General features: G+C 39.9%; 1 protein-coding gene across 2 annotated transcripts in view; it reads right to left on the reverse strand.

Annotated features, from left to right (window-relative positions):
• The window catches only part of CFAP61 (cilia and flagella associated protein 61), a 298775-nt gene that overhangs the window by 188339 nt on the left and 94989 nt on the right, over nucleotides 1-15447 (reverse strand). For both annotated transcript variants that reach the window (XM_064375353.1, XM_064375325.1), the window contains exon 12: nucleotides 14235-14374. In XM_064375353.1, the coding sequence (XP_064231423.1) occupies nucleotides 14235-14374 (140 nt within the window). The remainder of the gene's footprint in view (nucleotides 1-14234; nucleotides 14375-15447) is intronic.

Genomic DNA, 15447 nt, shown 5'->3' on the forward strand with positions numbered 1-15447 from the left:
ATGCCTGGCACATGGTAGACGCTAAATAAATAGCTGTTAAGTGAACAAATCATGAAGCTCGCGTGGAGATGGCCAGAGAGCTTCCCCATGCTTGTTACATATAATAAATACTATAACTGAGTTATAAAGAGTGTTGCTGGAGACTAGACTGAAAAGTGAGAGTAAGTGGACATCTTCCCCCAGCAAGGCTTGAAGCTCAGACCATTCTAAAAGCCCAGGGCTTTTCCTAGCCTATAGTGGTGCCCAATAAATGCTCAGTGGGACATGGGCCTATCTTCCTGCAAAGTAGCAGAAAACTGCATTGTTTCACCTGTCTGTCCACGGAAATGTACTGTTGCATTCATCTCTGCTATTCATATTCACTGAAGAGAAATATTTTAGAACTTTCATTTGTTCCTAGGATTTCAGGAGGAGGAACAGGCAATGGCAGTATGTTTGTGCCCGCCTCTAAAATGACACTGTCCAGTACAGAAGGCTCATAATTGAAATGTGCTGTAAGAATAAAATATTCACTGAATTGTGAAGACATGGTACAAAAAAGGAATAAAAGTATCTCATTTGTGCTTTTTAAATATCGATTACATGTTGAAATAATAATATTTTGGATATAATGGGTTAAATAAGAAATAAATATTACAATTAATTTTACCTACTTTCTGATTTTTAAATTAGTGTGGCTATTCGAAAATCTAAAATTACACATGTGGCTCACACTGTATTCCTACTGGACAGGGCTGCTCTCTATGCCTATATCTGCTTCTGAGAGCTATTTCCCAAAAGGTTTTTACTCAGCTCAAAAAGCAGAATGTAGGCTGGCTGTGTGAGGTGGCTCATACCTGTACTCCCAGCACTTTGGGAGGTCGAGGCAGGAGGATCACTTGAGACCAGGAGTTCAAGCCCAGCCAGACAACATGCCAAAACTCCATCTCTACTAACAATACAAAAGTTAGCTGTGCATGACGGCTCATGCCTGTAATCCCAGCTACTTGGTTGGCCAAGGCACGAGAATCACTTGAACCCAGGAGGCAGAGGATGCAATAAGTCAAAATTGTGCCACTGCACTCCAGCCTGGGCAGAAGAGTGAGACTCTGTCTCAAAAAAAAGAAAGCAAAATGTAGGGCTTATTCCATCAGTGACCTTTTTTGGGCAGACTTTAAAAAGCCACCTTGCTTTGAGACAAGGTGGCTGGTATATATGCTATTCCTTCCACATTGGGTGCTGAGAATAGCAGCCTGTTTGTTTTGGCTTTAACTAGAATGAGATGTGGGGGACATGAACAGGAGGTGGCCTAGATCCTTCCTTTTCTGGGTAAAGGGTGGAAGTGGTGTGGATTCTTTATTTAGTGTGTTCTGATAGCCATGTGTCACTATGCATTTGTTCTTTGTATCTTCACATCTCCTCCCATTTTCTTTCTTTCTTTTTTTTTTTTTTTTTTTTTTGAGTTGGAGTCTTCCTCTGTTGCCCAGGCTGGAGTGCAGTGGCAAGATCTCTGCTCAGTGCAACATCCGCTTCCCGGGTTCAAGCAATTCTCTTGCCTCAGCCTCCTGAATAGCTGGGACTACAGGTGCATGCCACCATGCCTGGCTAACTTTTTGTATTTTTACTAGAAATGGGGTTTCACCATGTTAGCCAGGATGGTCTCAATCTCCTGACCTCATGATCCACCCTCCTTGGCCTCCCAAAGTGCTGGGATTACAGGCGTGAGGCACTGTGCACGGCCCTCCTGTTGCATTTTGAAGCATTTCCATAGTATGTGGTTTTGCCTAATAAGGCATTCTCATAGCAAAAAACAAACAAACAAACAAAAATGGGACACATATTTGTTGCCACATGGGTATTTCCAGTACAAAGGAAATATTCATGTAGCTTAGGACAAGAATGTGTCCTAATTGCTTCTATATAGGAATTGGCATGAAAAAGTGAAAAATGATAAATGTAAGAAATAAAGTCCTAAGACATAGTTCCTTAAAATCCATGACTAAAATTGATCCATTAAGAATGATTCATTCAGTCCATCACAAATATTTATTAAACACCTGCTGTGTGCTCCGCGTGTTCTGGGTGCTGTGGATACATCAGGGAACCAGACAGTCCACAGTTTCTGCTCTCATGGAGCTGAACTGCTATTGACTCGAGAGGATACTCTCAGAAATAATTCTGAAATTCTTTGAAGTTTTAAATAATGTACATGAGGTTAGAAGCGGATCAATTTTTACAGAGACCTTCATCAATGTTTTTGCTAGAGAAAGCCCTTTGAAAAATAAAATGATTTTAAGACAAAGTTGTAAGGATGCATACTATTTTATTCTCAACAAAAAACACTAATTAAAATCCTCAATTAAAATGACATGAATCTCAAAATATATATGATGTCATCCATACCAACAGGATTTATTATCAAATTATCAAGCAGCTATCTTTTTTTCTTACCCTGTTCTCAGATAAATCATATTTAGTCATTGAGGGTCTGTAAAATGATACCAAAACCTTCTGTGGAATGAACTTTAAATCTGCTAAATAAATATCCAATAAAACAAAGTCCACTTCAATGATTATGTACAGACTTAGGCCTGGCAGGACCACAGAAGACGGTGGCTCATTGGATGAACCTAGAAGTGGCCCTACTTTCAGCTCTCTACAAGTTTCAAATAGGAAGTTGCTTCTTTCTTTTTAGCCATTATGGTGGCTCCCTTTGTTCAGTCCCACAGACTGTAGCCAGGAAGGAGAACACTCCCACCTCCCTCTATCTGTTCCGTATATCACCTTGCCTGTCCTTCCCAGAAGCGAATGTGTACTCAGTAACCAGAAAGGTTTAGCGTTCTTTTCCCAAGGGTGCAAGCTTGGTTCTAAAGCCATCTTGAATCAGTGAGGGAGATCAGCTTTGTTTTTCATTACCCATCCATACGGCTTCTTCCATCCACAGAAAACGCAAGGTCTCTGGAGGGTCTTGCTTCCTAAGGCGTTACCTCCCTAGGTCACCTCTCTCTTACACTTTCTCTCTCTGATGTACCTGAATGCCTAAATCTGTTAGTTCTCAGGAAATTACACCTCTCTGAGAAGAAGTGATGAAGCTCCGCCCGCTGGCCCCTTCTTGAGTACTGAGTCTTGCAGTCTGCGTCACCTGCTTAACAAGAGGTTTGCTCTCCCTGTTTTTGGCTGACTCTGACCTCAAGGATCAAAGTTTGTCGTATTTAATCAGATCACACACACAATAAAGTAGAAAATCACATATAAAAATAGAAGGAAAAATATTTAACATGACTTTTCAATCCCAAATTGAGTGAATGAATTGTTCTAGACGTTTACAAGGTTATGTGTATGTATACACACACACATACACAAGTCAAAAGGCATGTGTGTGTGTACATATATATGTGTATGTGTATATATATACATACATGTGTATATACATATATAATATATATTAACATATACATATATACATATATGTATATGCATATATGAATACATATATACACATACATATGTATACACACATATATATACACACACACACACATATATATACTCGTGAACTTTTACTTTAAGTTCAGGGGTACATGTGAAGGTTAGATAGGTAAATGTGTGTCATGGGGGTTTGTTGCAGAGACTATCACCCAGGTATTAAGCCAAGTACCCATTAGTTATTTCCTGATCCTCTCCCTCCTCCCACCTTCCACCCTCTGATAGGTCCCAGTGTCTGTTGTTCCCCTCTATGTGTCCATGTGTTCTCATTATTTAGTATCCACTTATAAGTGAGAACGTGTGGTATCTGGTTTTCTGTTCCTGCATTAGTCTGCTAAGGATAATGGCCTCCAGCTTCATCCACGTTCCTGGAAAGGAGAGGATCTCATTCTTTTTATGGCTGCCTAGTATTCCATGGTGTATATGTACCACATTTTCTTGATATCCAGTCTACCATTAATGGGCATTTAGGTTGATTCCATGTCTTTGCTATTGTGAATAGTGCTGCAATGAACGTATGTGTGTAGATGTCCTTAGAATGATTGTAAAGTAATGCTTCTAGCTTTGTTCTTTTTGCTTAGGATCGCCTTGGCTATTCTAGCTCTTTTTCAGGTCTATATGAAGTTTAAAATAGTTTTTTCTAGTTCCATGAAGAATGTCAATGGTAGTTTAATAGGAATAGTGTTGAATCTATAAATTGCTTTGGGCAGTATAGTCATTTTAATGATATTGATTCTTTCTATCCATGAGCATGGAATGTTTTTCCATTTGTTTGTATCATCTCCGAGTTCTTTGAGCAGTTTTGTAGTTCTCCTTGTAGCGACCTTTCATCTCTCATTGGTTAGGTGTATTCCTAGGTATATTACTTATTTTTTGTGGCAATTGTGAATGGGACTGCATTCCTGATTTGACTCTCAGCTTGACTGTGGTTGGCATATAGGAATATTAGTAATTTTTGCACATTGATTTTGTATTCTGAGACTTTGCTGAAGTTGTTTATCAGCTTAAGGAGCTTTGGCGCAGAGATTATGAGATTTTCTAGATACAGGATAATGTCATCTGCAAAAAGGGATATTTTTACTTCTTCTCTTCCTATTTGGATGCCCTTTATATCTTGCAGAAAATAGGGCAATTTTTTTGATACCAGTAAATAAAAATGAAATGACAGAGAGAAGAAAAAGTAATCTGAGTCTTTCTGAATTCCAAAGGAGTGATCTTTATCATAGAATCATGAAACAATGTGATAGTCATTAGTATTTCAGTTTAAACCAAAAATAAGTAAATAAATAAAACAAAACCCACAAAATTAAAAATGAAGTTTCTATTGGGTTCTGTTCAAGGAGGCTGATTAAAGGCAGAAGGGGCTGAGGACTGATGATGTTGAAACACTGTCCCCAATAACACGGGCCTGAAACAGGTACAATGGTAACCTTCTGTGTGAGCCACCCCAGAAAAGCAAAGAAAACAGAAATGCTGAGGGAGGAATCACCTAAAGGACAACTACCTAAAGGCATTTTATTTACTGAGCCAAGTTGATGATGGTTGTATGATCTAACTCAGCAGTAAATATTTATTAAAAATAATTCCTAGCACAATAAATATTGGTTAGTCGAATACATCCCCACGTTTAAAATGTCAAATTTCAGAAAAGCATCATGTGAAAGGGTGGCAAGATGGAGTGGGTGACCAATTCACCTAAATGTGTTCTCTACTAATGAATAAACAAGAGGACAGAAAAGCCAGTGGGTAGGTCAAAAACGAGCAAGCAGCGGAAATAGAAAGAGAGTCATCTATAGCACACACTCACTCCATATTAAGTTTGGAAATATCCTAGAGATTAATATATGAAGTAAACGTATCACGGAGAAAGCATTTCATTTATCCACAATTAAAGTGCAAGTTAAAATACACATTAGGAAATGTTCTCATCTCAAAGACCTGTAGTCACTAAACAAAAGGAGAGGGAACCTGGGCGTGGAATCTGTTGACAGAAGAGGTAGCCATCTAACAACTGAATGAATAATTTGTCCCAGTGCTCACCAGCACAGCCAGAGGGCAGATGACAGACACAAATATAATTTCCCAAGGGAAGTAGGACAAAATTAGGCAGAGGACCAGAACACGAGGTCATGAAATTTAAAGTAACCAAACTTAAGAGCAGAAACAAATCATCCCAAAAGTCAAGAGAAGTGAAGCAAAAAATAGAAGAACATGATACATTTTTAAAGAGTAGGTGTGGAGGACCTGTGCCCTCACCATGCCCAAGTGGCTCCTCCTCGCCTCCTTCAGGTCTTTACTCATGGCCACCCTTCTTGCCACCCTAGGCAAAATGGCAGCCCCTATCCCACTTGGCACTTCTGATCCCCTCTCTGCACCTGCTATACTCTTCATGTTCACTCCCAGTGCCTACATACTGTGCATTTGATCTCTTTCCTTTATGTCTTTCTCCACCGTCTAGAATGCAGGCCCCCATGTGGGCAAGGATTTCTGTTTGTGTCACTTCCGTTTCCCCAGCACCTGGAATAGGGCTGGCACACGTACGCAGTCAGTGCTGTGGATTTTACTGGATGAATGAAGAGGGTTTGCTGGGGCCTCCGGGAAGGAAAACCGACATCAGCCAGCACTCTCCTCCTGCACCCCATAACCCAGTGGCCATTTGTCAATGTGACAGATGTCAATTTCAGGATGGAGGGAGAGTGGAAGAAAGGAAAGAAACCAAGACCCTGGAGATACAAACCTTATAGCCCTGCCAATCTCCAGACAGACCTCTTGCTTCTGTGAGCCAGTATATGTCCTACCGTGGAAGCTATTCTGAGCTGGTTTTTCTTGCCTTTCCAACTGAAAGCATTCTCATTGTTAAACTAAATTTTGAAATGTAAAAAATGGTTTCAGAAAAACACAGGTGGAAGGTGTGTATGAAAAAAAGGGCAAGGAACTAGAAACAAGCAAGAGAAATTAAAGTGCTACTTGGTATAAGTAGAAAAAAATACGTAAAACTATTATAGTCCATATATTCTTATAAATCTAACCAAATATTTATAGTTATATATAGAAGGAACTTAAAAACTCAACAGTACCAAAAAATTACTGGATCATAAAGGGTTTAAAGTAGGTGTGGCCTTTAAACTTCTAAAATTGGCTAGAAAAAGAAATAAAAAATAAAAATAAAAAGTAAAGTAGGTATGACATATGTTTTATAGAAAATCTATAATCAGAACCCAGATAGATCACAATTCTTTTCTTTTTAAAAAATTTTAATTCACTTTTAAGTTCTGGGATACCTATGCAGGACATGCAGGTTTGTTACATAGGTAAGCATGTGTCATGGTGGTTTGCTGCACCTGTCTAGCAGTCACCTAGGTATTAAGCCCAGCATGCATTAGCTTCTTATCCTGATGCTTTCCCTCCCCTCGGCCCCCCACTGACAGGTGCCAGTGTGTGTTGTCCCCCTACCCCTACATGTGTTCGTGTATTCTCATCATTCAGCTCCCAATTATAAGTAAGAACATGTGGTGTTTAGTTTTCTGTTCCTGTGTTAGTTTGCTGAGGATAATGGCTTCTGGCTCCATCCATGTCCCTGCAAAGGACATGGTCTCGATTCTTTTTATGGCTGCATAGTATTCCATGGTATCAAAGTATTCCGCGGTACCACATTTTCTTTATCCAGTCTATTAGTGATGGGGATTTGGGTTAATTCCATGTCTCTGCAATTTTGAACCATACTGCAATGAACATATGTGTGCATGTATCTTTATAACAGAATGATCTATATTCCTTTGGGTATATACCCAGTAATGGGATTGCTGGGTCGAATGGTATTTCTGGTTCTAGGTCTTTGAAGAATCAGCACGCTGTCTTCCACAATGGTTGAACTAATTTACATTCCCATCAACAGTATAAAAGCATGCCTATTTCTCCACAGTCTCACCAGCATCTGTTGTTTATTGACTTTTTAATATTCACCATTCTGACTGGCATGAGATGGTATCTCATTGTGGTTTTGATTTGCACTTCTCTAATGATCAGTGATGTTGAGCTTTTTTTCATGTTTGTTGGCTGCATGAATGTCTTCTTTTGAGAAGTGTCTGCTTGTGTCCTTTGGTCACTTTTTAATGGGGTTTTTATTTTTGTAAATTTGTTTAAGTTTATTATAGATGCTGGATGTTAGACCTTTGTCAGACTGATAGATTGCAAAAAATTTTCTCCCATTCTGTAGGTTGTCTGTTCACTCTGATGATAGTTTCTTTGGTAATAAATCACAATTCTTTTCTATCAGATGATATATTCATAAAAAAGCAGAAGCACCTACAGGGCTTCTCAAACTTTTAGTGTGCATGAAAGTCAACTGGTGTACTTCTTGGCAACACAGATTCAGAAAATCTGGGGCAGGGCCTGGGATTCGGCATTTTAGCAAAGTCTCAGCGGATGCTGCTGCTGCTGCTGATCCCTGGACCACATTTGCAGCGGAACTAATATCAAGAAAAAACTGTCCTCAAGGAAAATGTGGTAATCTTGAGAAGGGAAGCCATGTGCTAAGGGGCAAGAAGGAGCAGTATGCCATGGTCCATGATGGCAATGCACCCAGCCCACCCCCATGGCCTTCTTAAGGGACAGACAAGCTCTTGTAAAGCCTCACTTTCTAAAAGCCAGGTGTGAGTCCTCACAGATACAAAGGGTGCATGTCACCTAGCATCACTGCACAGTGCCCTGACTTACAAAGGACCCTGGCTCCTCTTGCACCCCTGGCTGACATGCAGGTGCCAGTGCAGGGGACTGACTGGAAACATCTTGGTATGAAAGCCGTGGGGATGTGGGGGCAGAAAGGAAAGGCTCTGTGCAGGCAGTGCCATCTCAAGGTAACCGATGCCAGGAACCAAGCCAGGTGCTGGGTTGTCTTCTTGGGGATTGCTCCCACTCTCGCATTTCTGAACTTCACTTTGTGTGATAAGAAATTCCATCCAATACATTTGTTAGCACATTCTTTTTTTTTTTTTTTGAGACAGAGTTTCGCTCTTGTTGCCCAGGTTGGAGTGAAATGGCCTGATCTTGGCTCACTGCAACCTCCATCTCCTGAGTTGAAGTGATTCTCCTGCCTCAGCCTCCTGAATAGCTGGAATTACAGGCATGCGCCACCACATCTGGCTTTTTTTTTTTTCATCCTTTTAGTAGAGATGGGGTTTCTGCATGCTGGTCAGGCTGGTCTCGAACTCCTGACCTCAGGTGATTTTTTTTTAAATATAAACATTGCTGCGGTGTAAGGGCGGGGGTTGCTCTCCCTTCTCATCTCTGTAGGAGTCTCTTCAGGTTGGCTACCCTCCTTTCTCTCCTCCATTCCCGCAGCCAACATCAGCTTCCTGGAGAGGGTGCAGGCGTATGGACTTTAACAGCAAAGGGAAAAATAATATTGTATTCCCTACAGGAACTGAGCAATATTGACAGGTAAAGCTACCATTTTTAACATTAAACGTGTGGTTTCACTAAAATGCTTTTTATGCTTAGAATACAGTTTAAAGAATTAAAGAGGAGATCTATGCTTTCTGTAGAAAACAACTGCCCACTGCCATGTACACAAAAGGGACATCCCCTAATGGTGATAAGCGTGTGGATTTCGAGGGATATCTTCCCCTACGGGACCGTGCATAGCTTCTTAAATGGGAAAAGGCAATGGGCACAACCATGGCACTCAGAGAAGCTACAGGAGTGCACAGGCAGGGAACCTGGTGTGGGCTGACGGGTACACTGGTGACAAACTGGTGGAGGCTCTGAAGGAGGGTTCCTGATGAGGGCTCAGGTGGCAACTGTGACAAAACATGACTTGCTAAAGACACAAAAACTAGTTCAGTCTGTGAGTCTCTAATATTTCAGGAAAGAACACAGGTGTACCTCATGTGCTCCAATTTTAAATGCAAGTGATTCAAGAAAATGAAGCTGACACTGAAAAAGGTTATGAAGAAAAACCAGGGCCCCACTGCAACCAAACTAATTCCCAGACAAGTGCGGAAAGTCTCATCATTTAAAAGATTTAGATTTTATTTTTAAGAAAAGTAATGCATGTACATAGTAAAAGAGAGAGTGTGAAAGAAAAGAATATGAATATAAATTATGTAATTAAAGCCACTAAGAACAAGGCCGCTGCTACAGCCAGACCAATGACCCTTTCCTAGATCTGTGTCATCTCATTGCTCTCCATCTCCAGCGTCTTCATTTAACTGGATTATTCAGAGTGAGAACTCCAAGGAAAAAAAGTCACCAATGCATTTAAGAATGCGGAGTATAAAGTATATTTTAAAAAATTCTTCTTGAATCATAATATAATTTAAAATATCAGTGTAGAAAAAATTAACTACATTATTCTATCACAAAAGTAATGCACGCCCACTGATTTTTCTTTTCTTTTCTTTTTTTGATATGGAATCTCACTCTGTTGCCCACGCTGGAGTGCAGTGGCTCGATCTTGGTTCACTGCCACCTCTGCCGCCCTGGTTCAAGTGATTCTCCTGCCTCGGCCTCCCAAGTAGCTGTTACAGGCACCCACCACCACACCTGGCTAATTTTTGTATTTTTAGTAGAGATGGGGTTTCATCATCTTGGCCAGGCTGGTCTTGAACTCTTGACCTTGTGATCCACCTGTCTCAGCCTCCCCAAGTGCTGGGACTACAGGTTTGAGCCACCATGCCTGGCCTATGATTTAAAAAAATTCAAACAGAAATAACTCATTTAAAAAATGGCAGAAGACCTAAACAGGCATCTCACCAAAGAAGATATACAGCTGGCAAATAAGCATATGAAGACATGCTCAACAACATGTGTCATTAAAACAGCAAGGTACCATTAACAAACGATCAGAATGGCCAAAATCCAAAACGCTAAGGACACCAAATGCTGGGAAGGGTGTGGAGCAGCAGGAACTCTCATTCACTGCTGGTGGGAATGCAAAATGGCTCAGCCACTCTGTCAGACAGTTTGACAGTTTTTTGTAAAACTAAACATATTCTGGCCATAGGATCCAGAAATTGCACTTTTTGGTAGTTATCTAAACAAGTTGAAAATTTACACCCACATAAAAACCTACACTTGAATGTTTATAGCAGTTTTATTCATAACTGCTCAAACTTGAAAGCAAACGTTTTTCAGTAGGTAAATAAATAGACACACTGTGGTACATCCAGACAATGGAATATCATCCAGGCCTACAAAGAAATGAGCTAGCCAGTCATGAAAAGACATGGAGGAAACTTAAATGCACATTAATCAGTGAAAAATGCCAATCTGGAAAAGCTACTAACATATGATTTCAACTTTATGACATTCTGTAAAAGGCAAAATTATGGAGACAGTAAAACGATCAGTGGTTGACAGCATTGTGGGAAACGAGGGATGAACAGACAGAGCACAGAGGATGTTTAGGAAAGTACAACTATTCTGTGTGCTATTATAACAGTGTATACATGTTATTACACATTTGTCCAAAGCCACAGGATGTACAACACCAACAGTGAACCCTAAACTACGGACATTGGTTGATAATGATATGTCAGTGCTGGTTCATTGATTACAACAAATGTATATACCAATCTGGTGCTAGAAGTTTATGATGTGAGAGTCCGTGTATGGTGGTGGTGAAGGGGCTGTGAGAACTCTGTATACTTTCTACTCAATTTTGCTGTACCTAAAACTACTCTTTTGAAAAAAAAATTATTGGCTGGGTGTGGTGGCTCACACCTGTAACTGCAACACTTTGGGAGGCCAAGGTGGGCGAACTGCTTGAGCGCAGTTTAAGACAAGCCTGGGCAACACGGTGAAACCCCGTCTCTACAAAAAATAGAAAAATTAGCCAGGCATTGTGGCACACGCCTGTAGTCCCAGCTACTTGGGAGGCTGAGGTGGGAGGATCACCCGAGCTTGGGAGGTTGAGGTTCCAGTGAGCCGTGATTGTGCCATTGCACTCTAGCCTGGGCGACAGCATGAGATGCTGTCTCAAAAAAAAGTTTATTAATTAAAACAAAAAGAATCAAACATAACAGATAGACATAATGCAAAAAGTCTGTCACCATCCTCGCCTCAAATTCCCAGTCCTGTTTCCCAGAAGCAATATAAGGTTAATGAAATCCTATGTACCTTTCTAGAACTTCTATACATATACGTGATAAAAACTAGATATAATGTTCCCATAGTATCATTTTTCCTTTACTTTTTAATTAAGGACTCAACTGAGTTTTTTACTGGGCACATGCCCAACCTACCAGCAACATATCTTCCAGACTCCCCTGCAGCAAAGTAGGGCCATGTGACCAAATTCCTTACTGCGTAATATGAACAGAGGTGATTCCTGTCCCCTGAGAGGAAAGTGCTTCCCCTCCTCCATTTCTCGTTCCACCACCCTTCCCTGTGGGCTGCAATGTGGCTATGGTGCTCTGAGCTAGCTCCGAGCACAAGGAAGGAAAGTCTACTCTGGCCGTGGGTCTGAAACTCTTGCATACCATGGAGCCCTTTGACAGTCTGGTGATGCTATGTTTCTACATTCATAAAATGTTTCTACATTTGTAAAATAAAACACAAAGGATCACAAATTATATTGAAATCTAATTATCAAAACGTTTTTAAAAATGTGTTACAGTAATGCCTGTGCCTCCTGGTTAATGCGTTAAATAACAAATTCTGGTTGAGAATAAAATTACTGAAATTTCTAAGTAGGGTAAACATATATAATATTTTTGAGACATCTGCAACAACAAAAATATGAATGAAAATACCTGTCATTTCTACTGGCTACAAAGTCATGGTTTCTGCTAACACTACGAGGCCTGCTGGCTCCAGACACAATGGAAGGACACACTAAACTTCACTTGCAGGTAAGTGAAATAAAGATGTAGCTTTTCTTCCCATCCAAATTCACAGACCTCATGCTTCTCTGTGGAATGGAGGGGCAACAAGAGAAGGAACTTCGGGTCCTGGACAACTTCATGGGAAAAAGCTGCTATTCCCCTTAGGCCACATGCTCATGCCTGCACTACTGTGGCATAGAGATAGAACCGGCTCAAGGCAGTTGTGTTTAGGGATCACTTGATACAAAAGTTTAGCATTAGTGCTGACTGCTACCTATGAACACTTTACAACAATCAGATAGGATTACACCGACCATACCACATAGAGAAACAATATGTGAGGTGGTCATGAGTTGGCTCTGTAAGCTACAGCATAGTTTCCAATATTAGTTCTGCCACGTTCTGCTGTGTGGACTGCAGAGTAGTTACTCAACCTCTCTTTGTCTCAGTTTTCTTACTGAGTGAAATGAGGATAATAATGATATCTAGCTAATTAGGTCACTATGAGTGTTGACACATAGAAAGTGATGATTAAGAAAGCACCTGGCACACTATAAACCCTCAATAAATGTTAATTATCATTACTATTAGAACTTGTATTATTAATGTCTGACTCTGTTTTTCTCACCATCCTAGACCTCCTTCAAATGAACTAAATGAATTTGGTAAAATTCATTTAACCAGTCCCTAATTATGAAGTGAACATCTAGGATGTTTCTCAAAGTTTCACCCAAAAGGTTAACACAGCAATTATAGGGCAAGCTCTCTGACACTCCTCCACCAAACCTTTCTTCATAAGATTGTGCATCAACTTTATTGAGGTCTAATTTACATACAATAAAATGCACTCACTTCAAGTGCACAGTTTGATGAGCCTCATAATATTTTTTAAAAATAAGATAAGCAGAAGTTATTAAATATCTACTGATTTTTTTTTCCTGTACAGTCTGGCCATGCTTTTTATTAACTTTTCTATTTAGGTATTGAGTGATTTTCTTATTGATTTATTAAAGTTATTTATATATTAAATACACCCACCTTTTGTCTGCCATATTTGTTGAAAACATTATTCTGTTAGTCAGTTACATTTTAATTAAATCAGGTGGTTGAAAAAACTTTGCATAGTAAAAGAAACCTTAATTATTTTCTTTCATGTTTTATAAAGAACTTTCCTATTCTGAGACATGATAAAGGTCAATCTTCACTCACTTTCCTCATCCAGCATTCCAAATTACTTTCCCAGGAAAGCCTCCTCTGACCGGGCTGACTCTCCCAATGTTCCATGCTCAGTACCACATGCCCAGCACTGGTTACTCTCTTTGCAGTTGCCGTTTTACAGCATGTGTGTTCACAAGCCTCGAAAAGGCACGGGCCACGTCTATATGTTGTTCACCATTGTGTTCCCAGAACTTGCCACAGAACCTATCACTGTAAATATGTTTTCTAATTTTTAGGCTTTCAATATTTACATTTAATTCTTTAATCACCTGAGAATCTATTTTATGACTGAGTATGAACAGTTTCTATCTACATTTTGTCCTACCATTTACAGAAGAATCCTTCCTTTTCCCACTGTTTTGACACACACTTTGTCATGTATGTATTATACACACACACTCACATACAAAGATCAATCTACACAGAGTTCTTACTATCCTGGGTCTGTGGCAGGGCTGTTTCTTGGATTACATTGTTCTGCCTATAGAATCTGTCAACATGGCACTGTTTTGATTATTGTGGAGCTATGTTATGTTTTAATATCTGACAGAACATATATCTTCTCAAGGGCCATTCTTTCTCTAAATGTATTAGTTAAAATCACTTAAGCCTTTTTCTAATAAAAGACAATCTTTAAAGTAAATTATTAAAATAGCAGGGAGCTCCTTGTTTCTTTCTCTTTTGTAATTTCATGGATTGTTGGGGGCCAAACATGTGTCTACTCACTTGAGCAATCCAGCCCGGTGGAAGACGTAGAGGTCCTGCTTGATGGTGCAGGTGTTGAAAGGGACCACCTTCACAAAGTTCTGGATGAGGATGAACTCGGGGGTGAGATGGGGCAGAGAAATTACACAGAAGTTCTTATCCTAACATCATCAAAAACCAGGACACAGGGAAAGAATAAAAAACGATTAATCAAAAAACAAATTCCTCTAAAAAAAAAAAACAAGAAAAATAGAAGCAAATGTGTTGATTAAGGAGAGGATACTCAAATTACCTTTCCTATAACTTGGGAAATAATCGCATAAAATTCAGGAAATAAGCAACTACAAGAGCTTAGAAAAAGTATCTTTGTGCCTCACTGAAACCCAAATAAATGAATCTTATAAACAGTGGCACTCATTCAGCATACCTCTTCCATGGTAGTAGATTTTTAAACCAAGAGAATTCACACTTGCAAGTTCACTTGTGTCACCAAGTCAAGGAGGCAGCATGGCGTCCTAGCAAAGGCCCCTTGCTTACTAAGTGACCTTACACCAGCTGTGGTCCCTTCCTTTTGTGAGATGGGAGGGTGATACTCCAGGCCTTTTTTGGCTCTAAAATTCTCTGATTATCCATAAACTGATGTGTATGTAATCGTATCATGACATGATCCCAGTTGGGTGAACAGATTTATGGGCGTGATTAAACCCAGGCAGCGGGTTTAGTTAGCAGACACAGGAGGTCCTGCAGGTCCTGAGGGCTGCCATTCACCTATTCCAGGTGTGCCCTGTCCATACGGTAGCCAATGACATGTGGCTGGTATTGTGGAGGAACTAAATTTTAAATTTTATTTCATTTAAATTAAAAAAAACTGATACTCAATTCTGTTACTGGAGAAGATTTATGTGTGCTTAGATTATGCCAATCTACTTAACCAACTGTAAATTTTATAACATCTAAATACAGATCAACTATTTCTGATGAAAATTTAGGACTTGTATTGAGATGTGCTATAAATTTGAAATACACATTAGATTTCAAAGACTTAGTATGAGAAAAAGAATGTAAATAGCTCACTAATAATGTTTCATATTGATTACCTGTTGAAAGATTAAATTTACCCAGGCACAGTGGCACTGTAATCCCAGTAATTTGGGAGGCCGAGATGGGAGGATCACTTGAGCCCAGGAGTTCGAGACCAGCCTGGGAAAGATGGCGAGACCCTGTCCTTACAATC

This window comes from Aotus nancymaae, unplaced genomic scaffold, assembly GCF_030222135.1.
Source record: "Aotus nancymaae isolate 86718 unplaced genomic scaffold, 86718_ANA_hifiasm-v0.15.2.pri h1tg000001l, whole genome shotgun sequence".
Classification (NCBI taxonomy): Eukaryota; Metazoa; Chordata; class Mammalia; order Primates; family Aotidae; genus Aotus; species Aotus nancymaae.